This window comes from Podarcis liolepis, assembly GCF_965112155.1.
Source record: "Podarcis liolepis genome assembly, chromosome: Z".
In the NCBI taxonomy this organism is placed as follows: Eukaryota; Metazoa; Chordata; class Lepidosauria; order Squamata; family Lacertidae; genus Podarcis; species Podarcis liolepis.
In genome coordinates this window covers 34,564,316-34,592,169 of record NC_139570.1, presented here as the reverse complement: position 1 = coordinate 34,592,169, position 27,854 = coordinate 34,564,316, and the positions used below count along the sequence as shown (strand labels likewise).

Sequence of the window (27,854 nt, the reverse complement as noted above, 5' to 3'; positions counted from 1 at the left end):
TACAGTATTATTGTTATTTTCAAATAGGTTTTTATTGCAATGCCCCCCAAAGCAAACAAGCAGTACTAAACAGGAATAACTCTACAAACGTTATAAATGTGGTGCTTCATTTATTATTATATTCCTATGCTGCAAACCATGCTGGGGCCTTTTGAGAAATATACATTTCTAAAAAAGAGAGAAAAGAAGAAGACAAATATACATTTCTTAAATAAATAAATAAATAAAAATAAAAATCTTACAGGTATTTACCAGAAAGTGCCCCTGAACTGCCACATCATTATCATTGTCATCATAATCATCATCATCATCATCATTTTACAAACCACTTCACGGTCTGAGACCATCAAACCAATGTGCAACAAACTAAAAATTATACAAACTATTAATACCATTTCAACAAACTCTAAAAACAAGGAGCTGTCCCCAGTGCTAGTCCTACTCAAATTGAAATGAATGAATGTAGCTTGCTCAGGTGTATTAATTTCAGAGGGTTTACTCGGTGTAGAACTTAGTTGAATAAAACCTGATAGAAGAGGCCTGCTGGATCTAGTCCAGCATCATGTTTTCACAATGGCTACCCACAGATGTGAATCATGAGTAACGAGCAGGTGTTTTGCATGGGTGTTTTAGCAGGCAAGGTAGATTTCCTTGGGAGGAGGGTCAGAGAGATAAGCAGCAGGGCACTGGTTTTGTGCTGCAGGAGTTGAGGATGTGAAATTATTTGAGGTGACCAATGAGGTACCCTCCAGATGTAGTTGAGTTACAATTCCCATCATCCCCTGCTGGCCATGCGAACAGAGTCTGAGGGGACTTGGGAGTTCCAACAATTTCTGGCTTTCTCCTCTTATACTGTTGTCCTTGAATCCAACAGTACCAGTTAGCTGCTGGATCAGGCCAGTTGCCCACCTTAAGTTATTAAATTTTGTTTGCTACCTTTATCATCTTTTTCCAGGAATCACAAGTGGCAAAACTTGCTATAGCACTCAAATCCAGCTCACAGCTTCCAAAGAGGCATTTGATTGGCCCCTAGGAGTACAGGATGTTGGACTAGATGGGGTCCTTTGGGTATGATGCAGCATGGCTTTTATGTGGGGTAGTGGTTAGAGGACTGAGGTGACCCAGGTTTGAAATCTCAGCTAACTGTGAAGCTCATGAGGTGATCTTGGTCCAGCCACTGGCTTTCAGTTTAGCCTACCTGACAGGGGGAGTTGTGATAACAAAATGAAAGCAGAGACAACTAAGCTGCATAGCTACAAGTTCCTCAGAGAAAAGATGGTATGAATAAATAGCTATGCCATATTTTCCCACTTGAAAATCCACTTGAGAACTCAGAAGCGGCATTCAAAGCGAACCCAGAAATTATCTCTACAGAGAATGAGCTGCTATATCTAATTTTCATAAGTCTATGCGTACCTTAACGCTCCCTCTGTAGGAGACCTCAGAGAGAGAGAGAATGTAGAATGACACACTATCTGAACTTCCGGCCAAAATGGAAAGCCAGTGTAGATCACGATCCTTTATGAGCTCAGTATCATCGTTCTGCGTAGTATTATTTCTATGATACAAGACCTTCTATATGTTGCCTTGGAAGTTAGAGTCAGGGAGGGGGAGGAAATCTCAGCTTATTGTCAAACCAGAAGTATGTTCTATATCATTTGAATTTATCTAGATTCCAGGGGCGGGAAGAAGCTAAACTGCCCTTCCTCAAGATGGATGCACAAGGGCGCGGAAGTAGGGCAGAGAAGTGTTCGATGTAGAGATATAAATGTAGAGGGACACATGTAGAGGGACACTATGTAATGTCTGTATTTAAAAAAAATTAAAACTGTTATAAATTCTAAATGGTTACTCTTAACTTAACTGTTGTTGTTTTTACTAGAAATTTCATTATTTTATTCTTTTAATAAACCACTTTGAGGTTGCGTTCTTTTTTTTAACAGTCAAACGGTATACAACAAATCCCCCGTCTCTCTGATGTTTGGAGAACTCGTAATCCAACCCTGTGTAGGTCGCGGTGCCCTTTATCAAGATGGCAGCGTCAGGTTCACTCCGCCCGCCCCCGCCCCTGCCCAGCCCTCCTCACAGCGACGGCCCCGGTGCCCGTATCCGAGATGGCGAAGCGGCGGTTATTTTCCAGTGTCAGGTGGTGAGAGGTGAAAGGCGGCGGCAGCGGCTCGAGGAAGATGGCAGAAAGCGAATGGCAGCCAGGTAAGGAAGAGAGCCACCCAGCCCCAGCCCCACCTTGGAGTGTGGCCTACCTTGCAGGGGTGTTGTAACTCCTTTCCGTGTCACGGGGACTTGCTCGTGAGGAGGGTTGCTGTGGGGTTACTCAGGACCGGCTCACCCATGAGGCAAGGTGAGGCGACAGGATGCACCAGAGCAGCAGATCCCCATGTCGAGCTTTCTCCCCCCGCCCCGTTTCTTCTCTTGCCCCTTCCCTGGTGCCATTTTGGGGTCTGACTCAGGTGGCAAAATATATTGGGGCTACTCAGGGTGAGCCTGAATTATTGTTGTTGTTGTTCTCAGGGTGAGCCTGAGCTGCTGCTGCTGCTAGATTCTATCCATGATAGTGGGTGTTGGCCCCCCATAACTGGAACCAAGCCATGAGCTCCCCTAACCCCACTGCTTCCAGGGTATGTCCCCAAAGCGAGAGAATGGGCATTAAAATGGCAAGTGCAGATACAGTATACGTAGTGTTGCATGGCGGGGCAAAATGCCATAAATAAACCCTAATGTCACACATGCTGCGTAATGAGGTTTGTCCAGGAAAGAGATCGCAAATACGTAGTGAGGATCTCAGTGGTGATGTGGACCCAGGTGTGGGGCACCTGTGAATAGCTGGGGGGTGGGGTGGGGCGAAGGGTAAATTCCATGCTCAGGATTGTTAGAAAAGGTGCTGAAAATAAAACTGCCAAGATCATGATGCCATTATGTAAATGTAATGCATTGCCACATTTGGGATGCTATGCACAGTTCTGCTCACTTCACCTAAAGAAATGAAACTGTGGAGCTGGAAAAGATTCGGAAAAGGGCCAGTGAAATTATCCAGGGGGTGAGGAAAGGTTGCAACGTTTGGGACTTTTAGGGAAAAGGTGAGGAAGAGGCAACTTGACAGAAGTTTATAAAATGATGCACAGCATAGAGAAAGTGAAGAGAGAAAAGTTTTCTCCCCTTCTCTGAACATTAGAACTCATGGGCATACAGTGCAGCTAAATGCTGGAAGATTTAGGACAGAATTTAAAAAGTCCTTCACACAGCACATAGTTAGAAACCCTTCCTGTGGTTTCTAGCAAATAGTACTCTGAAACATTACTGTCTCCAAGCGTGTCTTGCCAAATGTGGAGGCAGAACTAGCCATTGATAGCCTTCTTCACCATGAATGTGTCCAATCTTCTTTTAAAGCCACCCAAGTTGGTTGTCATCATTTGCTCTTGTGGGAGAGAGTTCCATAGATTAACAATGTGCTGCGTTTAGAAGTGCTTCCTTTTATCTTTCCTGAATCTTCCAGTATTCAGTTTCATGGGGTGTCCATGCAGTCTAGTGCTGTAAGAGAATGAGAAAAACTTTTCTCTATCCACTTTCTTCATGCCATGTATAATTTCACTGAGTGCTTCTGCCTGGCTGGGATGGGTCCCTTGAACTCTGATAATGGCCCTTGCTTGCCCGAATGGATGGAAGAGAGAGATACAGGTGCAGAAACTAATCACTTATATAACAGTAGAATTTACATTTGTTGCCCTACCCACTTTGGCCTGTGGCTCCACCCACCACTGGCAGGCAGACCCTGGGAGGTTGTCCAGACGGGAATGCAGCCCTCAAGTTGAAAAGGGTTCCCTAGTTTCCCCCCCTAAACTTCCCCTTAATCTTCCTTCAGGGTTGTTGTGAAGTTTCTTGGAAGAAAGCGGGATGTAAATATGGGCAACGATACTCCACTGGTAACCAACTGCAGATTTTCATTTAGCAATGTTGGGTTTAGAGTATCAGGAACCATGTCCCGCCCTACAGCCATGAAGGTCATCAGGTGACCTTGGGCCAGCATATCTCTCCCTCGGACCACAGAGGGCTTTCATGTGGCTAAAATGCAGAGAAGGCGAGAATGTGTCTGGTGGTATAAGATAAGATCCACGAGCCGGATGCGATTATTTTTGGCAATGAAAGATACAGACTGAATGGCTTTGATGCTTTGGCACTCTGCAACCTTACTGGGAGAAAACTTAAGACATTGGCTGTCGCCTTTGTGGTTGGGGACCAAAATCCTCTCTCTGTTCCCTGCACATCTCTCCTCCCCCCCCCCCGCTGCTTTTCTGTTCCACTTCTCCTTTCCACGATTCTTGGCTCCCTTGAGGCAATGTGACTACATTCACCTTGTTTTGCTGGAACAGGAATGTAGAGCACAGCCATTCATCCTTGAGAGCCCTCAACTTTAGAAAGGGAGCCTCCCTCTGTGCAGGAGCAGGAGGGGATCAGGGCACTTTTGACAAGGCGCTGGGTGAGGGGAGTGCTTACCTGCTTCCTGGCTAATGAGGAAAAATGAACCAAACCATCTACCTAGTCTGCTGGTGGTGGGGAGGAGGCTGAGTTCCTGCTGACTTTGCAGCTTGATAATCTGCATTCTCCCCCCTACCCCCTTCCTGGCACTCATCCAAAGGCCTCCAGGGACTTTAGAGTGCTTTGCAAGCTCTAAACCTCCTTTGAAAGCCATCCGTGCCAGGGGTTTCTCTCTGGGCTGCAAGTTTGCTCCACTTTTAAGGCCAAAGTGATTTGTGGAGACAGCTATCTGAAAAGCAAGGGCGTCCTGTTTGCATTTAGGCCCTTCTCCTGAGAGCGGTTGCGTTAAATTTTACTTGCATGTGCTAATTTATAGAATCATGGAACTGCAGAGTTGAAAGGGACCCCATGGGCCTCTGCGAAGCAGGAATCACAGCTAAAGAATCCCTGACAGATGGCCTTCCAACCTCCAATTAAGGAGACTCATTTCTTGCAATTTGAATCCACTGGTTTGGATCCTGCTCTCTGGAGCAGAAGAAAACAAGCTTGCTCTGTCTTCCAAATGACAGCCCTTCAGATATTTGAAAATGACTATCAGGGAGCAGTGGAACAGATTTCCTTGGAAGCTGATGGACTCTCCTTTACTGGAGATTTTAAAACAGGTTGGCTCGCCACATGTCAGGGATTCTTTAGCTGTGATTCCTGAATTGCAGGGGATTGGATTAGATGACCTTTGGGGGATCCCTTCCAATTCTCTGTTTCTGTGATGCTGTAAGGTCATCGAAGTTGGTAAGGTCATCTTTGCCTCTACTGTGGGGGTGAGTTTCACAGCTGAACACTACTTAGTGAAGTACTCTCCTTTATCTGTCCTGAATATTGGATTTTAATCATGCTCCACATAGGGAGTCAATACGATAGGTAAGTGGATTTTAATAATGGCCTGAAAATATTTTATTTAGAAAGGAACTCACAGTTGAGAACATAGCAACATCTTCACAGTCCAAATGGTTTGAATTGTTTCTCCTTCCAGAATCCCCCGAGGAGGCAGCACAGCCTCCTCCCCACCGAAGTTTCATGATCCCCAAGAAGGAAATCAACATGGTTCCCGACATGGGGAAGTGGAAACGCTCACAGGTACAGAATGTTTGGTATATTTCTGGGGAGGTACCATTGGCATGTGGGCTGAGCAGGAAATAGTTCCTGCTGAGGGGTCACTTTGGTATCTTGGCTGTACCACCTGAGACTGAAGTTGGGAGGGGTCCCCCATGTTAAATCAGGGGAGGGGAACCTCTGGTCCTCTGCATGTTGCTGAACTGCAACTCCCATCGTCCTTGGACAGTTGTCCATCCTTGCTGGGGCTGATAGGATTTGGAATCCAACAAAATTCAGAGGGCCACAGATTCACCCCCCTCCGGGTTAAATGACACTCTGTGCTTTCTCTGCACATAGAAAGCTAACCTGTCTGGGAGAATGGTCCCACTTAGTCTGTGTCAGGGAGCTAAAAAAGTCAGCTTTCTACTTTCAATCCTTTGCTGCTGCAGAAGACTGCTGTCTGTCAGCACAGAGTTGCTGGGAGGTTGGAGAAGAGTGGCAAAATTTCATTTTCCAACATCCTTCAGTATTGTGGCAGTGGAATACTTTTAACTGACAGCAGCCTGACCCAATCAATCTCTGTCACATTCCTATCAATTTTGTATTCCATAAGAACATAAAGAAGAGTCCTGATGGATCAAGCCAAAGACCCATTTAGTCTTGCATCCATTAAATGTTGTTATTGCTTATTAATCGCCTCCTATGTATGTCCCAAGGCGATGTACAAAATATAATAAAAATATAATTTAAAAACCACAGTTCTCACAGTGGCCAGCCAGATGCTTTTGGGAAGCCCACAAACAGGACCCAAGTGCAACAGCAACACTCTCCCTGGTATTCAGAGGCATCTTGGCAGTGAAGAAAGAACATAATGGCCATTGATAGCCTTATCCTCCAAAGATTTGTTAAAGCTCCTGTTATAAGAACTTAAGAAGAGCCTGGTTATTGGATCAGGCCAAAAGGCACCCATGACAGTGCCCATCATCCCTGACTGCTGGCTCTTCTCACTAGGGATGATGGGAATTTAGTCCAACAACACGTGGGAAAGTTGAGAAAGGCTGATTCAGGGGGACACTGCCTCTGACAATGGAGGTTTAATGTAAGAACCTAAGCAGGGCTCTTGTGGATCACGTTAGTGGCCCATCCAGTCCAGCAGCCTGTTCCCATAGTGGCTGACCAGATGCCCATTATGGGAAGTCTGAAAGCAGGACCTCAACACAACAGCAACTTTCCTCACTTGTGATTCCCAGCAACTGGCATTCACAGGCACCCTGCTTCTAACAATTAGCCATTACAGCTAATTCAATGTGATGGTTCTTAAAATTCGCAGTTGTTTCATGCCAAATGCTTGTACCTCATTTACTCAGTGCTGATTCTGCTGGCCATCTTGACTGCACTGGTGGAAAAGTGGGCAATCAGTCTTAAGAAACGTGCCTTCTCCCTGGCATGCCTATTCCCCATGGATCTCTCTCTCCCCAGGGCGGGATAAGCACATTGCTGGATTTTTCCATGGATTGTCTGGCTAATGCTCCATTCTTGCTTTCCCTCTCTCTGATATTATTATTATTATTATTATTATTATTATTATTATTATTATTATTATTATTATTAAAATAGGCTTATGCAGATTACACAGGCTTCATTCTCAAGCTGAATGAAAGCATCAAGGGCAAGAAGCTGACCTGTGAATACAAAGTCTCTGAGGTAAGCCAAAGTGTGAGGGCTCCATGCTCTTCTCTTTTCCAGTCCAGGCAAGCTCTTTTCCACCAAGCTTTTGAATGGGCTAAAATTATTTTTTTTTTTGGCTGCCGTTGCTGAATTTGTATTTTATCCAATTCTATTTTTTAGTTCTGAGATTGATTTTGGGGTTGCTTCATTTATATATTGTTTCCCAAGGCCAAAAAGTCTCCAAGCATTTGGTGCATCTAGCTCAGAACTGTCTACACTGCCTGGAAGAGGCTCCCCCAAGATTTCAGGGAGAGGATATTCCCAGCCCTACCTGGAGATGCCAATGGGGATTGAACTGATGATCTTTTGTGTGCAAAGCAGATGTTCTGCTGCTGAGCAATGGTCCCTTCCCCTGAGAAATAAAGCAAAATTTTAGTCCTCATGGTTCCGAATAATGGCCTCGGTTAAAGCTTTCTTATACTGAGTAAGACCATTGGTTCAAATAGTTCAGTGTTATCTACACTGACTGGCAGCAGCTTTCCAGGGGTTGCAGGCAGGGGGACATTCCCAGTCCTACCTGGAGATAGCGTCAAGGACTGAACCTGCAACCTTCTGCATGCAAAAAAGAAATTGTGCTGCTTGAATCAGCCTTGTACTGAGTCAGAGCGATGGTTGTCTGTATCAGTACTGTCAACACTGGCTGGCAGTGGCTCTCGAAGGTTTCAGGCAGGAGTTTCTCCTAGTCCTACCTGGAGATACCATTGAGGAATGAACCTGGGACCTTCTGCATGCAAGGCATGAGCTTTAAGACTTAGATATGCCTCCTTCCCTAAAAATAGAGAGTCTAGTCCTCATAGTTCTGAATAAAAGGCTGGATTAAACAAACACAGGAAGATGTTTTAACCTGAGTCGGACCACTTGTCTGTCTAGTTCAGGCAGAACAAATGATGGCTCTTGGCTTGGAGATAGCATGATGCTGTCAATTTCCCCCGTTACTCTCTCCTCCTGCTGCTCCTGCAATGCTTCAAGGGCCAGAAAAGCTGCTGGACTTGGCACTTCCCGACGCCCTTCTGACACAGCAAAGGATCAAATTCAGGCTTGGGAGACTAGAGGATTTCTCACGCACGAGGCCTCCGGCAAAGTCAGAGGACTTGCTCCTGCTGTTTTTGTCCTTTGTCTACTCTTAAAGGAGGAATTCCTTCCTGGAGTATGTGCTGCCCTTTGGAGCCGCAGCATTGCAAGCCCCTACCCCCTATCATTCAGGAACGGAAAATCCCCCACATCCCAAATGAACATGTTTAAAAAGTATATACAAGAGGATCTGCAGGGCATCTTCTCTTCCTGAAAAGAGTTGGTTCCTATTCACAGCACTAGCCAGCACCGCCCCCCCTTCTTGGAACTCCATTCTGTACTCCTCTTCTGAGTTTCATTTTTTTTTTTATAAAAAAAAGAATGCTCAGCCCTCAATGTGCTAATCTTTGTGGGGTGTATGGGGGAAAGGGTTGCCTCATTAGTTGTCTTCTTTTATTAATAAATAATAATAATGGTGTAGTTGTAGACCAGGACCTTGGAGAGACCAGGGTTCAAATACTCCCACCTGGCCTTGAAGCTCACTGGCTGTGACCTTGAGCCAGTCACTGCCTTTCTCAGCCTAATCTACCTCACAGGGGTGTTGTGAGGATTAATTGCGGAAGGAAGGAACCATGTATGCCACCTTGAACTGATGGAAAAAAAGGTGGGATATACAGTGGTACCTTGGTTTTCGAATGTGATCCAGAAGACGGTTCAAGTTCCGAAATGTTCGAAAACCGAAAACTCAATAGCTGACAGCTAGGCCTCCGCATCTTGCACTCAGCGGAAGCCACGTGGCATGTTCAACCTCCAAGATGTGTTCAAAAACTGAAGCATTTACTTCTGGGTTTACGGCGTTCGAAATCCGAAACGTCCGACTTTTGAAACATTTGAAAACCGGGGTACCACTGTAAATGCAATAGATGAAATAAATAAATAAGAAATAGTAAGTTCTGCCAATGATCAGCTTGGGATGTGTGCTGACGTTTTGAAACATTTGGTCTCTGGTGAGCAGGATGTGTGATGTGTTTGTGTCTGCCTTCTGCCTAAGTAGACTCCTCTCCCTTCTCTTGTCAGCCAGTTGAAAAGCTGATTGATCTCCTGAACACGCTTGACAGGTGGATTGACGAGACCCCACCAGTGGACCAGCCATCTCGCTTTGGGAACAAGGCTTTTCGGACGTGGTACACCAAACTGGATCAGGTAAAGCAGTAAGTGTGTGTCTGTGTCTGTTTCTGTGGTAGTGAATGGAGTTGCCCAATTCTCTTCTAGCTTCATTTTCATAGAATTATAGAATTGTAGAGTTGGATTGCAGAGTGTCGTATGATTATAGAGTGTCTATGATTCAGGTATTGCCTTAAAGCCATTTGCTTTTGCTTGGTTTCCTCTGCACACATTCCTGCTTGTCAACAATCTTTTTCAACTGTGGTGCCCAGAACTGGACACAGTATTCCAGGTGTGATCTAACCAAGGCAGAATAGAGTGGTACTATGGCTTTCCTTGATCTGGATTTTGTTCACGGCCAAAGGAAATCTTTTTATTTGGCTCTTGCATTGAAGGGGAAAGGGGAAACTATGCTACCTTTGGCATAGTTTGACTTGCTTATTTTCCTGTGTATATAAAAGCACCTAGATATGCCTGTTCTCTTCACCACCACCACCTGGTAGTCTGATTTGGTACTGTCTAACAAGAGCTGTACCATGTTGGCTCTGTTTTTTAATTTTTGTGTCATATAATTTATACACCACTTAATTTTTTAAAAAACCCCAAAGCTGTTTACAACAGAAATAAAACAATAAAATTATCAGTAAAAACAACTCTTAAAACATTCAAAAAATAAAAGAAGCAATAAGCTTAAAACCAATCCAAACACACACGTGTGTAATACATGTCTAGGTTAGGCTTGTCTAAGCACAAATATTTTTTGCAGGTTCCAAAAGCATTCAGTGAAGGTGCCTTCCTGGTGTCAATAGGCAGGGAGTTCCAAAATGTAGGCACTGCCACACTAAAATGTCTTGTAAATTGGCTCTGAGATGCATGGTGAATTATTATCAAGGGACAGCAGCTTCTTTTCAGCAAACACAATAAAAAAATATTTTGGCACCTTTAAAAAAGGAAAAGAAAAGAGACTAGCAGATTTTTAAACAGATGATTAACCCCTCCTAGTGGTGAAATCTCCCTAATTACATTAAAGGAGAAGCTGAAAGCTGTAAGAAAAAGGGGGTGGGGAGAGAGAAGGGCAGTGATCTGACGCTTCTCAAAGTTTGAGTGTGGGAATAGCACCTGACCAACCTAACACCCTGGCTGTTTGTTCCTTTAGGGGGCTGAGAACCTGGTGGCCACTGTGGTTCCGAGTGAGCTGTCAGACGCCATCGCCGAAGTGGCAGTGTACCTGAAGGAGTCAGTGGGCAACTCTACTCGTATTGACTATGGGACAGGTATCTGTCAGGGGATGAGCAGACTGACCTGGAAGCTTTTCCCCCACCCTCCCTGCTTCAGTAAAGGGGCCTGGACCATCCCAGGTGGCCTGCTGGATGTCCTGGAAGCTGCTCTGCTGATGCCTCTGGGAAACCTGCAAGGTGGACAGGCTGTTCCCTGGCAACCAGTATTTAGCAGCAAAATGCCTCTGATTATAGAGGCAGCCATTTAGCCATTAGGGCTGATTGCTGTTACGGGGTGGTCAGCACCCATCTTTTATGGCATCCTGCTCCTAAAGGGATTTCCCTCTATTCCCAGCAAGACTCGGAGATTGGAGAGGGAGCAGCAGTGGACTCTTTGTGCTCTTTCTGCTCAGACGTGGTGTTACAAAAGTTGTTTTGCTTTCAAAATAGTGCCTGCTTCAACAGGAAGAGGCTTTCTAAATTTGCTTGACAGCTAATGTGTAACAAAAGCAATGAACATTAAAATGACTGTTGGTCTTCAAAATGCCCACGGGCAGGGCAAGCAGATTTGGTGTGCCAGTTAAATGTTTAAAAAACCCCACCTCCAGGCAGGTCTGTTGTCTAGTCAATTGCAAAACTGCTGTTGGTCACGAGGTGGTGCTATTGTATTGCTGTTAAAAGTGAGGATAGTTCAATGGCGGTTCTCACTTTGTATGGCAAGCCTGCTGCTTTTCCTTTTGGGGTTAATAGTTATAAAAGTTGTTGATTTCTTTCCTCCTCTTTTTTATTGAATTTTATTGAAAAATTTCAGAGGAAAAAAAAAGGTGAAAGAAATGAAACAAAAACAAAAAGGTGCTTGAAACTGTAATACAATGCGATACATAAGTATATATGTCATTATTCCGATGAGTATACAATTATTAACAAGTCATTATAATTTTTATAAATGCATTCCAAATATCATTATATTTATCCACACATAACCTGCATCTTAAAAGTAGTCCATTCACATATTGGAAGAGTTGTCATATCTTCTGTCCATTGATCAAAGGGGGCCATAGTATTAGCTTTCCAGCGAATCAATATCAGTCTTTTGGCAGAAGTAAGGGCGCAGAGAGTCCATCCACGCTGACCAGTTGTCAAACCCCATATCATTGGTATGTGGTGTAGGATAATATTATCATCTGACAATTTTAATTTCCACCCCCTCCCCTAAATAGTATTTATACATCCTAATACTTATCTCCAAAAAATCGTAGGTGGATAAACCATGCATTCCTTTTTATAAACAATATCACTTGTTGTGCTCTAATTGCCAACTTTGTTGTTAAAATCTTTATATAAACGTTAAATTAATGAAATTGGGTGGTAATAAGCGCATTGAGTGTGGTCTTTGTCTGGTTTTGGTATAACAGCAATATTTGCTTGATTAAACATCGTTGACAGAATTCCCCTATCAAATGTCATATAATTGGCAAGGTTTTGGTGCTGAAAGATCTACATATATTTTATATTGCTCAATAGGAAATCCATCTAAGTGTTTTACCACTAGCCAACTATAAAATTGTTTTCTTGATTTCTATTTCAGATTTTGGGGTTATTAATAGATGTTTCTGTATATCATTTAGATATGGTAATTTTTAAAATAAAAAACTGTGTCTTCATCCACTATTTTCTTTTGATTGTTATATAATTCTGAATATATATATATTTAATAATTGATTATTAATAGTGATTGAATTTTTATATACTTATTGAATTGAATTTTTATATAATTTTTCTATTGACTTTTTCTATTTTTGGCTATATAATGTACCGTATTTTTCGCCCCATAAGACGCACTTTTTCCTCTCCAAAAATGAAGAGGAAATCGGGGGTGCGTCTTATGGGGCGAATGCCTGCAAGCCTCGCGCCCTCGGCAGGAGGTCCCACCGGGTGCGCGAGGCTTGGGGCGGCAGCCTGTCGCCCGAAGCACGGGGAGCCCTCGGGAGGGCTCCCCCTGCTTCGGGCGAGTGTCTGCAAGCCTCGCGCACCCGGCAGGAGGTCCCACCGGGTGCGCGAGGCTTGGGGCGGCAGCGGACTTCTAGCTTCTAGGTGCGCGCAAGCAGTCCGCTGCCGCCCCAAGCCTGGCGCACCCGGCAGGAGGTCCCACCGGGTGCGCCAGGCTTGGGGCGGCAGCGGACTGCTTGCGCACACCTAGAAGCTAGCAGTCCGCTGCCGCCCCAAGCCTGGCGCACCCGGCAGGAGGTCCCACCGGGTGCGCCAGGCTTGGGGCGGCAGCGGACTGCTAGCTTCTAGGTGCGCGCAAGCAGTCCGCTGCCGCCCCAAGCCTGGCGCACCCGGCAGGGGGTGCGCGAGGCTTGGGGCGGCAGCGGACTGCTTGCGCGCACCTAGAAGCTAGCAGTCCGCTGCCGCCCCAAGCCTGGCGCACCCGCAGGAGGTCCCACCGGGTGCGCCAGGCTTGGGGCGGCAGCGGACTGCTAGCTTCTAGGTGCGCGCAAGCAGTCCGCTGCCGCCCCAAGCCTGGCGCACCCGGCAGGGGGTGCGCGAGGCTTGGGGCGGCAGCGGACTGCTTGCGCGCACCTAGAAGCTAGCAGTCCGCTGCCGCCCCAAGCCTGGCGCACCCGCAGGAGGTCCCACCGGGTGCGCCAGGCTTGGGGCGGCAGCGGACTGCTAGCTTCTAGGTGCGCGCATGCAGTCCGCTGCCGCCCCAAGCCTGGCGCACCCGGCAGGGGGTGCGCGAGGCTTGGGGCGGCAGCGGACTGCTTGCGCGCACCTAGAAGCTAGCAGTCCGCTGCCGCCCCAAGCCTGGCGCACCCGGCAGGAGGTCCCACCGGGTGCGCCAGGCTTGGGGCGGCAGCGGACTGCTTGCGCACACCTAGAAGCTAGCAGTCCGCTGCCGCCCCAAGCCTGGCGCACCCGGCAGGAGGTCCCACCGGGTGCGCCAGGCTTGGGGCGGCAGCGGACTGCTAGCTTCTAGGTGCGCGCAAGCAGTCCGCTGCCGCCCCAAGCCTGGCGCACCGGGCAGGGGGTGCGCGAGGCTTGGGGCGGCAGCGGACTGCTTGCGCGCACCTAGAAGCTAGCAGTCCGCTGCCGCCCCAAGCCTGGCGCACCCGCAGGAGGTCCCACCGGGTGCGCCAGGCTTGGGGCGGCAGCGGACTGCTAGCTTCTAGGTGCGCGCAAGCAGTCCGCTGCCGCCCCAAGCCTGGCGCACCCGGCAGGGGGTGCGCGAGGCTTGGGGCGGCAGCGGACTGCTTGCGCGCACCTAGAAGCTAGCAGTCCGCTGCCGCCCCAAGCCTGGCGCACCCGCAGGAGGTCCCACCGGGTGCGCCAGGCTTGGGGCAGCAGCGGACTGCTTGCGCGCACCTAGAAGCTTGGGGCGCACTGAGCTCAGCACGCCCCAAGCTCCTGGTATAGCGCAGCGATCCGCTAGCCCTGGGAGAGCCCCGCGGCTCTCCCAGGGCTAGCGGACTGCTTGCCGGCACGCAGAAGCTTGGGGCGCGCTGACCTCAGCTTGCCTCAAGCTTCTGGATTAGCGCAGGAGTCCGCTAGCCCTGGGAGAGGCGCCCGGCTCTCCCACGCTAGCGGAGACCTTGCCTGCACGCAGAAGCTTGGGGCGCGCTGAGCTCCGCACGCCCCAAGCTCCTGGTGTAGCGCAGCGCACCTGGGGGGGAAATAAAATTTTTTTCCTTTATTTCCCCCCCAAAAATCTAGGTGCGTCTTATGGGCCGGTGCGTCTTATGGGGCGAAAAATACGGTAGTTCCTAAAAATTCCGACAAGTTCAGAAATCCTGCAAACACTAAGTTGATCCGTTAAATTCAGTTCTGTTAGACAGAGTATGCACATAGTTCCCAGATTGGGAATAAGCCTCAATTCTGTCAACAGAAATAATTTTTTTTAAGTACTTGCGTGAATGAAACAAAACCTTATAGATAGCATTTTATTTTTTTTAAAAAAAGTTGCAAAAAAGAAAGTAAATAAAATGAAGAACCGCACCACAAATAGCAATGAAAAAAAGAAAAGAAGAAGAAGAAAAAAAAGCAAATATACAAGAGAAAAAGCAAAAAATTGACCTGCTTGACTCAAGTTTGTGACATCCCTTTATTCTTAACAATGAAATTACAGGTCGCTCTTGAGAAGAGAATAATATTAATAAAAAGAAAAAAGGGGGGAGCCATCTTAAAATATTTTACAGAATAGAAAGGAAAAATGCCTAGGCACTTAATTCATGACAAAATATGCTTCAGTATATGCTTTCCTGCTTCCTACATTTCTGCCCTTGGCGATTGAAAGGGCCTAGATCCATGCCTCACTTGCCCCATACCTGACATCATATGTGTGGCAGGCGGGCTGGAGAAAGCAGGACTGAGCTTTCCTGTGCATTAGCTGACATGCACAGGGTTCACTCCTGCTTGGGGAGCTTCTCTCCACCTCTCCATCATCAAGTGCCAACTTTACCAGGTTAGGCAGGACAACCTGCCATCATTATTGTGCCAGATGATGGGTGGTGGGTGAGATAAAGACTTGGCCTCCCAGGACAAAAACACTCACTTCCCCATCTTAAACAGTGTTGCTTATTTGCATGCACTCGCCCTGTGTTTCCCAGCTCTCCAGATTAAGATTGGAAGCTCCTTCAGGCATAGACTTGTCTCTCCCTCACCTTAATGTGTGTGAAACTTGGTGTAGCCCCACATTCATAGGTGTCTCTCTGCATAAATGGTTGAGAAATGCTGCCTCCTTCACTACAGATCCTCTCAGGTGCTGAGGTTGGCAGAGGGGGCTATCAGGGAGGGGCTTCTCTGTGGTGGTCCCTAAGCTGCAGTACTCGTTCCCTGCAGAGGTGTGCCTAGCATCTTCACTGCACAGCTTACAGCAAATGCTGAAGACACACCACTTTATCCTGGTATTTTGATACTTGAGGTGTATTTTTTTAGGACCCACCTTATTTCTGTGATTGTAAATTGTTTTAAACTGTTTTTAATATTGTGTTTTAATGCTGTCATCCACCCTGGGACTTTAGGGCGAAGGGTGGGCAATAAATAAATAAAGGTAGCCATGTTAACATGTAGCCCTCCAAAGAGTCATGCAAGTGCAGAGGGTTTTCGTCCCTTGTCCTGAAAATTGTTCCCCTTCCTGACCTTTCATCTCAGGTCATGAAGCAGCGTTTGCCGCCTTCCTCTGCTGCCTTTGCAAAATTGGAGTTCTCCGGGTGGATGACCAGCTGGCCATTGTCTTCAAAGTGTTCAACAGGTAAAGCTGGTGTGTGTGTGTGTGTGTGTGTGTGTGTGTGTGTGTGTGAAAGGGCTAAAAATCGACCCTGTGGTATCTGAAAGTGGGTTTTTAATAATGGCTCAGCCCAGCAGAGGACGAAGCCTCTGCTACAATCTTGCATGAGAGGGATGGTGGGGGGGAGGGGGTCCAGAGAAGAATAAGTAATCACTTTCACCATCTTGTGGTCAAGAGGACAGTGAGAGGCTCAAAGGCTTTGTAGGCAAGGCCTCATGAGAGCACCTTAGAGAGGCTTCCCTGGGGACTAGTCATTTATTTAATAGAATTTAACAATCCCCTTCTTCCTCCAGGTATTTGGAAGTCATGCGGAAGCTGCAGAAGACCTACAGAATGGAACCGGCTGGGAGCCAAGGAGTCTGGGGCTTGGATGACTTCCAGTTCTTGCCCTTCATATGGGGCAGCTCACAACTGATAGGTAACCAGGGAAAGCTTCCCCACTGCCAACTCCATCAGCCCCCCAACCAGGGCTTATTCCATTAAAAAGAAAAAAATAATTTTTCAATCAGGCACCCTAAGGCAAATTGCACCCTCCTTTTCCACATTTTCTCCATTGCCTTGCATGGGAAGTAATGGTCAGAATGATCTCTCTGTTACCTTGCATGGGGGTCCTCAAACTTTCTGGTAAGAAAAGTAGCTCCTTCCCTCGCCCTTTGCCAGGGACCCTTAGAATGCTAGCCTATTGATACATCTTCTCTTCTGTGAAATTTGTTCCATTGTTGTGAAGGGGTTGAGGGATGGGCCTAATTTCTCCCTTTCCTTTGCTATTTGTAACTCTGATCAAAGCTCACAGTACTGCTAACCTCAAATATTACCTGTGCTCCCTGTTAACGAGTGATCAGAAGTGCCCATTTTGTTGCTGGTTAAGAGAGGACCCTGCTTCTGTTGCATAAGAAGTGATGATGGGCTTGTACCTAGAACAATTCTCTAACCCCCAATTTGCCACACTAAGCTGGGAGGATGGGGTCATCCCGATAAGCCTTCGGCATCTAAATGGAAACTGCCCTGAAACATAATGCTTCCTTCTCAGATCACCCAAACCTGGAACCTCGACATTTTGTGGATGAGAAAGTGGTGAATGAAAACCATAAAGACTTCATGTTTCTTGAGTGCATCCTATTCATTACAGAGGTGAGACTGAGTCCCACCCCCCACCCCCAGTCTTTGCTACTGAATCATTTTATGAGATTTTTCAAAGATGCATACTTTTGTAGATTCCTGCATTGAAGGGGGTTGAACTCAATAACCCTTGGGGATTCCTTCCAACTGTGCAGTTTTATGATTCTATGCCAGATCATATCTGGGCTCCTCACCTCCACTTCCTAACCCTCCTATCTGTGCTTTGTGAGATCTCCTTTCTGACATTCTTATGGGCCAAGTTCCAACAGTATCAACCTCAAAGTAAATTAGCAAAAGAGAGAACCCAAAAGGCAGAGAACTCAGGAAGCTGAGAGAGAGAGGAAGGTAGAAGCAAAGGATAGGAATGTACCCCTGCCAATAGCATGAGCTTCTTTGGCATCTTGGCCACTGTAAGAAAAGAATCCTGGACTAGATGGGTCTTTGGCCTGATCCCCTATGCTTCCTGGCGCCCGGTGGGTACCTAGTTCTTTAAGGCATCTGAAAGGAATTGAAACTGCTGACATGCTAATGTTATGGTACAAATTACAGTGCAACAGCATTTGGAATAGTGTATAGAGTTTTGGCCATCAGCCTCAAAACAGATGTTGTAGAGTTGGAAAAGATTAAGAAAACAGCAACCAGAATGATCAAGGGGTGTGTGTGGAGTGACTCACCTATGAAGAAAGATGGCAGACTTTTTAGAGAATGTGTATAGCCAAATTTAAATGGGGCAAGGGCCATAATTCAGTGGTAGAGTACCTGCTTTGTGAGCAAAAGGTTCCAGGCTGAATCCCCAGTGGCATCTCCAGGTAGAGCTGGGAATGTCCCCTGCCTGGAACCCTGGAGAGCTGCTGTCAGTTGGTGCAGGCGGTACTGAGCTAGATGGGCTAATGGGCTGATTCAGTGTTCTTCCTTAATTCAGTCCTTTAATCAGAACCATGAGGACTAGAATCTTACTTTATTTTTGGGGGGGTAGTGCCGTGGCTCAGTGGTAAAGCTTCTACCTGCTTTGCAGGTAGAAGGCCCCAGGTTGATTCTCCAATGACATCTCCGAGTAGGGCTGTTTCCTGCCTGAAACCCTGGAGAGCCTCTGCCAGCCAGTGTAGACAGTACTGAGCTAGGTGGACCAGTGGCCCAACTCAGTATATAGCAGATTTCTGTGTAAAGCCTTGCCCTGGCAATTTGCAGAGGGCTTCATGGTCCTCATTCCATAGCGTATTGTGTACGGATGGTGGTCGTTCCTGTTTAATTTTTTAAAACAAAGTTATTAGGGAAGGGAAGGAAAGAAAAGAAATGATGCTGGCCTAGGGGCACCGAGCAGCGTGGCTCTTTTCCAGCTGGGCCTGAGTCCAACCTGCCCTTTTTTGTTGATCATTGCTGGCTTTTCTTGAGCTTAAGACCCACCTGATATTTGCAAACCCTGCCCTTAGGGGTGGAATGGAATGTGCTCCCTCTTCCCTCTCCTCCTTGCTACTTTGGAGAGCATTCACAATGTTCTGAGCTTGGGTACTCTCCCCAAAGAAGCATCCTTTTAACAATGGGTTATCTTTCTCCTTGGTGGGCATTTCCCTTTTGCCTTTTCCTGTGCTAGGCCACTAGATGCCGCCAGAGTACTATCTTTGGCGTCTGCCAGCATTGAGAGCCCTCTATCGGCATCTAGTGGATGAGCATGATCATTGCAACACCAACAAAATAATATGGAAGGAATTTTATTTACATGTTCTACCCATAGAGGGGAAACAACCCTCTAGTTTCTGCTTCCAAACTCCATTGCTCAATAAGCACACTTGGCTGATTGGTTGAGGCCCCCTCAAGTTACAGTTGTCATACCAAAGCAATCATTTGGGGGGGAATATGACTATTGCCCCAATCTCTTGTTTCCCTAAACAGGGCACTGTTCTGATGTCAGCTACTTGCCATGAGTTTGGACCTAGACATCCTGGTGGTGCTGTCTGGGTATTGCTGGACTTGTAACTCCAATCATCCATGGCCACTGGCCATGCTGTCTGGCGGTAGGGGTGGTGGGAGCATGGGCGAGAGAAGCGCTGCCAGCCTGGGGAAGGCTGGGTTGGTTGTTGGGTTTTTTATTTTTATTTTTTGAAACTTCCCCCTTGCCTCTAGGTATCTTCTAATGCTAGAACAGCACCCCTTTCAAAACACACCCCTCGTTCCCCTGGGGTTGGGGAACATAAGAAGAGCCTGCTGGATCAGGCCAGTGGCCCACCTAGTCCAGCATCCTGCTTTCACAGTGGCAAGCCAGAAGCCCACTAGTGGCAGCCCAAAAGCAGAACCCAGGGCAAAGAGCACTCTCCCCTTCCTGTGAGTCACAGCAACTGGTATTCACGAGGGCAGAGCATAGCTGTCATGGTTAATAGCCATCAAATAGCCCTCTCCTCCTCCATGAATTTGTCCAGTCATCTTTTAAAGCCATCCAAATTGGCAACCATCATTGCCTCCTGCGGGAGCTAGTTCCACAGTTAAACTCTGTGCTGTGTGAAGAAATCCTTTCTTTTGTCTGTCCTGAACCGTCTAGCATTCATCATCGTTGGATTCTTGCAACTTCTACTGTTACGAGGGAGGGTGAAGGCGACGGAGCAGATCCAAGAGCAGGAAAAGCAAATGTTGGATCGACTATTTGCAAGTTCTGCCCGAGTTGGCGTTCTTTTAAAAAAATCCCAGAGAAGGGCAGGGCAGCTCTTTCCCCTATTTCACTGCCTCCCAAATTTGGAGGTTTTTTTTGGGGGGGCAAGGGAGGCTGGGCTCTGGTTTCAGCTGGTAAGGAAGCAAATGACAGGAAGGTGCTGTGTTGAGCTTGCCCCCCTTTCCCTCCCTCCCCACCAATACCTCCCTCCTCATTTTTTTTTTTAACCGACAGAGGAACCTTTTACAAAAGGCTTATTCTCTCGGGAACGGAGAGGCAGGAACGCAGCGTCTGTGAGTAATTTCCTGCTCAATATGGCTGCCCTGACTCACTCCGTTCCCCTGGGGTCACTGCGGGTCTGTGGCTCTCCCGCTCTCTCGCTCTCTCCCCCTCCCTCCCCCCCCACTCTGCTTGCCTACTTTTCTTCTCTCCCTTTGTGGCTAGAATGAGCCACAGGGTTCTCTGCGTGTGTGTTTGTGTATGTGTGTTAGTTTTTTTCCTCCTCCCTATCCCCCCCCCTTTTCCTACTTCCAAACAATAGCAAAAGGGCTTCAGTGAGAGCAGATGTTGGTTTGGAAAAGCTGTGCCCGCCTGGGTGGGGTGTTGTTTGTGTTCTAGTTCTTTGGGGCGCACAAGAGTCTGGTCCTTGCAAGCCAACCTGTTTTTCTTCATTTTTTTCAAGAGGCAATACCCATTTTGAATGCCACCAGCAATCTGTCTGAAATTTTAAAGTCTCGAGGGCCAGGATGTTGGTGGTCAGGAGGGGACCAGCTTTCTTTGCCCTACACAGACAGGATGGTGATTGTTACCAAAAAACCCCAATGTGAAGCCCACAAACAGGACCCTAACACAAGAGGAGCTCTCCTCTCCTGCAGTTTCCAGCAGCTGTGTATTTAGAAGTACTTCGGCCTCCATCTGTGGAGGCAGAGCATAGCCATTGTGGAGGCAGAGCATAGCCATTGATAGCCCTCTCCTCCTCCATGAATTTGTCCAATCCTCTTTTAAAGCCAACCTAGTTGGTGGTCATCACAGTTCAATTGCCAGCGAGAGCCAGTGTGGTGTAGTGGTTAAGAGAGGTGGACTCCTAATCTGGTGAACTGGGTTCGCGTCCCCGCTGTTCCGCATGCAGCTGCTGGGTGACCTTGGGCTAGTCACACTTCTCTGAAGTCTCTCAGCCCCACTCACCTCACAGAGTGTTGTTGTGGGGGAGGAAGGGAAAGGAGAATGTTAGCCGCTTTGAGACTCCTTTGGATAGTGATAAAGCGGGATATCAAATCCAAAATCCAAATCCAGCATTTCCAAGATGGGCAAGGCAGGTCACCTGCCTGGAGACCCAGCTTAGGCAATAATGAGCTATACAGACCAATAGTCCTGGCTTGGTATGGATAGGATAGGATAGGATAGGATAGGATAGGATAGGATAGGAGGGTCATCTATTCCAACCTCCTGCAGTGCAGGAATACGCAGCTGTCCCTTATGCAAGACTGATAACCTTGGTGTCATCAGCACCACATTCTAACCAACTGAGCTTCTTTTTTCCTAAGTACAAGGACTTCCTACCCCCAAAGCCCATGACCTGTGAACTGCACTGTGGAAAGTAGGAGAAACCGCTGTTGCAACTTCAGCATTTCTCCAAGTTCTTGAAGATTAGGAGCTTGCAACAGTAAAGGTTTGCCCCAGTGCAAAGGCATGCTCTTTTACTTTCCTTGATTTTTCCCATCCCACCTCCTCTCTCCGGAAAATGCCATGGCTGCATTAAAATGCATGATGCCCCTGAATAGTCATAGCTCAGTGATTAAAGAACCTGCAGGTAGGGCCAGGAGAGACACCTTGTCTGAAACCCTGTGCCAGCCAGTGAAAATGGTCCTGAGCTAGAAGAGCCCTAGTGGTCTTGCTTCCTGTGGACGGCGCTGCACTGTGCTGTCTCTTCAAAGAAGGAAACTTGGTACAGTCGTACCTTGGAAGTTGAACGGAATCCGTTCCGGAAGTCAGTTTGACTTCCAAAATGTTCGGAAACCAAAGGGTTCTGATTGGCTGCAGGAAGCTCCTGCAGCCAATCGGAGGCCATGGAAGCCCTGTCAGACGTTCGGCTTCCAAAAATAGTTCACAAACTGGAACAGTCACTTTTGGGTTTGTGGCGTTTGGGAGCCAAAACGTTTGAGAACTAATCTGTTCGAAAACCAAGGTGCAACTGTATTTTAACCCACTGAGGGCTGAGCTCTTGACTGCTATCATGCAGAATTCCAGCCAACATTTTTGTTCTGGGAACTCAGGCGCACACAGCCCTTCGTTCTGTATGCAAGGGGGAAGTTTCCTGGGAAATGTTTGGCCTATCTTATTTTTTCTGGCGCTCATGTACGCTGACAGGAAGTGTAACTTAACATCCATTGCAGCTGTTGGGGGAGGACAGAGGATATTCTTTTTGTGGCTTCCTTTCTTTTTCCTTTTTACCCAGAGTGCTTCAGTGCTGAGGTCACCAGATTCTAAACATATGACTGAGCTCTTTCTCTCCCTCCACTCCCAAACATCCCTGTGTGCTCACGAACACTCACCCACCCACATCTTCCTATATACATAAAACGGTAAGGCTATTGCCATGTAGCCCCCATTGGAAGGTTTGTAGTGCCTCATCACAATCCTGGATTTGCAGGAAGGAACAACTCAACAGGCCACAAAAGTGAGCTTGCATGGGATGAGAAAGAAAAGCTTTTCTTTAGGAATTCTTTAGCTGTGATTCCTGCATTGCAGGGGGTTGACATAGATGCCCATTTGGGCCCTTTATTGTTCTACGATTATTTGAGGGATTAATGTGGAGGGAATTGCCAAGGACTTGGCAAGCAGAGGAACCGCTAGTATATATCTATATGCATAGACAGATGAACACACAGACATACACTTTGGGATACTTTTTCACTTGTACAAACCTACCTGTAACAACAAACCGTCTGGGCTTCCTGCACTGGAAAAGTAAGTTCAGAAATGCAGTCTGATCCCCTCCTGCTTTTAGGGGATAGCTGTGACTGTTTTGGCAGTTTGAGATTTTGGGATTTTGGAAGGGGGAGGGGGAGGGGGAGGAAGTGAGGTTTTCTTCTTCTTCAAAACACCCCTACATTGTCAAAAGTTCCTTATTTTCCCAAGTTCCTTTTTTTGGCCTTGTGGTTGATGATGTCACTGAATCTTCCCACAAGAAGTTTGCCTCCATTCCCCCTGCCTTCCCTTGAGAGTAAGTTGCATTCTCTGGGTGTGCCCAGAAGCTATTTCTCTCTTCCGCCCCCACTCCCACTCCAGTCCCAAACTGAGTTCCCCCCACCCTTGTTTTCCCCTAACCTTATCTGTGGGTTATCTTGGTCTCTAGAAACTGCTGTATTTTTTTAAATAATACTTTATTGACTTATACCTCACTCTTCCATTAAAACAACAACCCATTAACACTCAAAGCAAAACGTCTGTCAAACCAACAATCAGTTTGTTGTTGTTGTTGCTGTTGTTGTTGCCATTGTTGCCCAGAACATTAAACGGACACACAATTTAAAAACAAAGCAAAAGCACCCTAAAGCAGATCAAAACATTGCAATCCATTTTAGAGTTAGAAACATTCCTAAAGCAATTACAATTAAAACTAAAACGTTGTTAAAAACATTAAGTTCAGCAACAATGTTTTTAAAATATATGAGTAGCAGAAAACCATCTAGTGTGGTGGTTCGATGACAAGAGAGTGAAAGGACTGCTAAAGGAGGATAAGAAGATTATGGCAGCGATGCTTTTGAATCTCAGTTGCTGGCAGGCACAGGAGGGGAGAGTGCTGCTCGTGTGCTCAGATCCTGCTTGCAGGTTTCCCATCTGGTTGGCAACTGTGAGAACAGATGCTGGACTAGATGGCTCAGCAAAGCTCTTCTGATGTTCTTAAAACATTCTAAAAGCAATTATGAATTAAAGAAAAAATCCATCTAATGATATTGGGATTGTCAGGAGCAGTCTTTTTCAGCCATCAAATGCCTGGGTAAACAGGAATGTTAAAAAAATTCTCTTGAAAGCAGAGGGAGACAGGATGCACCTTGTTAGGGAAGGCATTTTGCAGTGGGAGAGCCAACACCAAAAAGGCCCCATCACAGGTCAGCATCAGGTTTTGCTTCCATTCTGCGTAGTAAATTTAGGTGGCTATAAATGATGGTGATAAATAAGGAGAATAGAACAGTTGAATCATAGTGTAGTGTTTGGGTCCCTTCACTGCAGGGAGTAGGACTAGGGTCATGATGCCTGGGGTAAGGAGGAGGATGCCTTTGTGCCCATGTCAGGAGGAGGAACAGCAGATTCTAGTACTGGAGCCATGCTAGAGGGGAATGGTGTAAGCACCAGAGCTGCCCTGCCCTTGTATTTCTTCAGAGCAGATTTCATTGGCCTGGATGATGGCATCCAGTGGGAAATAAGGAGTGCAGATCAAGTAGCTGTGTGGTTAAGGACATTGGGGACATCCTGTCCAGTGGTGGTCTGGAACGGGGTGTGCCAGTGCCTTGTGGTGATGGCTTGTCTGTGTCTTGTCTTCCAGATGAAGACAGGCCCATTTGCTGAGCACTCCAACCAGCTGTGGAACATTAGCGCTGTCCCTTCATGGGCGAAGGTCAACCAAGGCCTCATTCGCATGTACAAAGCAGAGGTAAGGTCAAAGCAGAGGGAGGTGGGCCTGGAGCAAAACCTCTCTCCAGCTCAAGTTGTGCGGTGGGTGGGTGGGTGTTGAAAGAGGCCCCAGCCAAATGTTCTCTTTGTCTTCTTCCCAGTGCCTGGAGAAGTTCCCTGTGATCCAGCACTTCAAGTTCGGCAGCCTCCTCTCCATTCAGCCTGTTGCATCTTAAGGAGGTTTTGGAGGGTATTCTTTCCCCCATTTCTGGAAAAAAGAGAGGGGGTCAGAAAACATTGGAGAGAGCAGGGTGAAGGGCCAGAGCTCTCCCCATTCAGCCCCACCCCCACCCCTCAGGCAATGCAGTCCATTCATTTCCGCGGATTATTTTTTTCCAACTTTTGGGGGTGCGGGACAAACCACCAGGAAGATTTTCTGACTCTCTTAAAGACCCCTCCCCCTGCATTTTGAAGAAGGGAAAACCCGCCTTGGAATGTGATCCCATGACTTTTAACACTGGACCACAACAGTATGTGCCCTCTCTTTTGCTCTCTCTCCCCCTGCACAGGACTATCCTTTGCACCCATTGCTTTTGTTCTATTTTATATCTATATTTTTAAAAGCTTGCTGTTTTCAGTCTGGGGAATGCAGTCTGATATCCTGAGGGGCTCCACATTTCCCATCTGAGGCCTCCCTAAATGTTTTTATTCCTGGTCGCAAAAGTGTAAGAGGGCATCTGTGTTCTCCCCCCCCCCCCCGTCATCTTAGTTGTGGGTCCTGCCTACATCATCAAAACCTGTCTCTAACCTACTTGAGCTGTGGCTTGGCTCCTTCGCAGAGAAACTAGGGGCTAGTAGTTTAGGGAGGAAATGGGGTGCTCTCTCTCCCCTCCCCCATTTCCAGTACTGTTGCCAAACTAAATGTGCTGTGCTTTTGGAGAGAGGCAGAACCATCAGTTCAGCTTCAAGCTGGTTCAGATGCATCCCATTTCATGATCCGCTTGGAGGCAACATGTTGTCAAGTGCTCCCTCCCGCAGGTTCACAGAACATTTTTGCAGGCACCAACTCAAAAAAACTACCCTCCATCCACATACAAAGAGGGTTTATCTGTCAGGGGGCTTGCTGCAAAGCTTTTGGGTGATCTTTGCAATCAAAAATCAAAAATCAGAGAGGTGTTCAAGAACGTGGCTGTATGCTCCCCTTGCAAGGTCTGCTGGGCTGCTTCAGAAAGACCTGGGCAGCACTCAGGGCTTTTTGCTACACTTGGCAGGGCTCTTAACAATTTGAGTGCTGCCTGGGTCCTGTACAGCCTTGAGTCCTACACCGTGCAAAGTTTTGTGCAGGTGATAATTAATTTTGGCTTGTATTTTTACAGAGGGTTGCTTGAGAGCTCCTTTTCCTAGGAGCTAGTAGAAGAACTGAGAGCCAAAGGTTTGCTAGGCTGAGCAAAACTGGTTTGAGCTCACTGGGAACTGTCCCAACTCTAAACTAGGCAAAAGACCTTGCCGTGCCCTGCCTTTGCTTCTTATACTTTGCTTCTTTCAACCACAGGATCACCCTTCCCCACTGCCAATTACTAAATTCTGATGGTAGGTTATTTTTTATTTTGCTCGTTGGAGATAGCCTTTAAAAATAATTTTCAGCATCGCCAAAAATTGCCTTTATTGTCCCCTTTTCCAATGGCTGGACTTCTTTTGGCTGGCGGGTTCATGAGTGTGGACCTTTGGGTGTTCAGAGGTGGCTCCACCTTGGGTGAACACTACCTCTGCTCTAGACCATGTTCTAATCTTGGCACTCTTGACTGGTTCCAAGGGAATGGAGCATTTTGGCATTTATTTAAGGTCTCCCTTATTTCTGTTCTTTTGGAGGCTTGTGTGCAAGTTCATGTTTAAACAGACCCCCAAAAAGGAGGGTTCAGCCACTTTGTATGGACTGCACACCCTACTCGTATCCTGCTGTGAGTTTGCAGCCTCTTTAACTCTTGGTGTGGAGCTTTGTGAGAGAGATGTGCAACCCTTCATACGTTGTTTTACTCCCAACTTCCATCAGCACCAGCGACGAGTCCTAACAACATTGGGAGGGCTAACAACATTGGGAGGGTCCCGCCCCTGATCTAAGTGGTAGGCATGAGAAGGAAGGTGCATAAATGCAGGGGTTGCACCCCTCCATTTGCATATCCTATATGGAAAAATCAGCACAAAGCCATTATATGTGTAATAGCTGGAGATGAGCTTTCTTTTGACCCATCCAGTTAAAAATCACACCCCTTTTCCACATTTAACCCTCCACATAGTTGGAGATAGACAACTTAAAGAAGTTTGTAGTTGGCTTGAGAGAGAGTGGTTTCACATTTCAGGGACTGAAGCATTAATGTTTCGTTTTGCTCTTGCCTCTGGGTGAAACAGGCTTGGCAGGTTTTGGAACTAAAAGCTTGGCAAACCTGTTTATCTAAGATGTGTCTGCCAGGGCAGCGGGCTCCCTTGGCCAGCTTGCAAATTGGAACAGGATACCTCCCTGTTAATGTATACACACCATCCTTTGAGAAGGCCTAATTTTGGCACTCATGTCAACCATTAGTGGTGTAACAGTTGCCTCCTCTTTCTGCAAAAACCTGGGTCCTTCATTGTAGCTCAACTCCTCCTATGGACCACCCATCCTCCTGTTCCTTGGGCATGGTTTCTGTCGCCTCTGCTGTCTGTTGCAAACACCCCCCACCCAAGAAGCGCATGTAACTCCCCTTGGCCTAGAATCACCACCTGAAAAGGCTCTCTGCGCATGGCACTCTTCCCTGACTCCTCTGGTTTCCTCTAGCATTGTGGTTTGAATTAAAAAGAAGAAAAAGTTTCATGTTTTGCATCTAATGGCTGTCGTGGTTTGTTCGGCATAAGGGGTTGGTACAGTTGTATGGAAGCGGATGGGGCAGATTTTTTTTTTCTTGCAGCACTGAAAGCCCTGGGTTCAATCCCTGACATTTGGACCAGCCCAAGACATTCTGCTGCCTGAGGCAAAACAGAAAATGCTGCTCCCCTGCCACTGTTTCCTTCTCTGCCCCCATTGCTGCTACTAGTGCCTTATACACTGCTGCCACCTGAGGCGACTGAAGGTGGCCTCGGGAAGCCTTGGTGCATTGAAGGGGTTGGTGATGAGTGGCAAGTAAAGGAGGCAGCAAGTACTGCGCTCCTTGGAAGCCCAGATCTGCCGCTCCTCCCAAATGCAATTGCCTTACTCTGGATAGAGGGTGGGTTGGCCCTGCATGACCTCTCTAGGTAGGTTTGGGTGACCCCCCTGACCCTGAAATCCTGGAGAGCTGCTGCCAGTATGTGTAGACAGTACTGAGCTAGATGGACCAATGGTCTGACTCTGTATAAGGCAGCTCCCTAATGCTCCTATTTAATCTGGCCTTTTATTCAGAACTATGAAGACTAGTTTATTACTTTATTTAAAAGGAAAGGCCATAGCTCAGATGTAGGACACCTGCTTTGCTTGTAG

General features: G+C 47.0%; 1 protein-coding gene across 2 annotated transcripts; it reads left to right on the top strand.

Annotated features, from left to right (window-relative positions):
* The first annotated feature begins 2,058 nt into the window (after positions 1 to 2,058).
* PTPA (protein phosphatase 2 phosphatase activator) lies at positions 2,059 to 27,226 on the top strand. 2 transcript variants are annotated; one of them, XM_083485322.1, is made up of 10 exons: positions 2,059 to 2,211; positions 5,522 to 5,625; positions 7,201 to 7,287; positions 9,400 to 9,525; positions 10,643 to 10,760; positions 15,855 to 15,954; positions 16,284 to 16,408; positions 17,021 to 17,121; positions 24,297 to 24,404; positions 24,526 to 27,226. In XM_083485322.1, exons 1-10 carry the CDS (start codon positions 2,187 to 2,189, stop codon positions 24,598 to 24,600), a joined length of 969 nt encoding a protein of 322 aa, XP_083341448.1. In that variant the 5' UTR covers positions 2,059 to 2,186; the 3' UTR covers positions 24,601 to 27,226. The 2 variants fall into 2 exon arrangements, with proteins under 2 accessions (XP_083341448.1, XP_083341449.1); XM_083485323.1 differs by having other exon boundaries at positions 2,120 to 2,359.
* Positions 27,227 to 27,854: the final 628 nt, after the last annotated feature.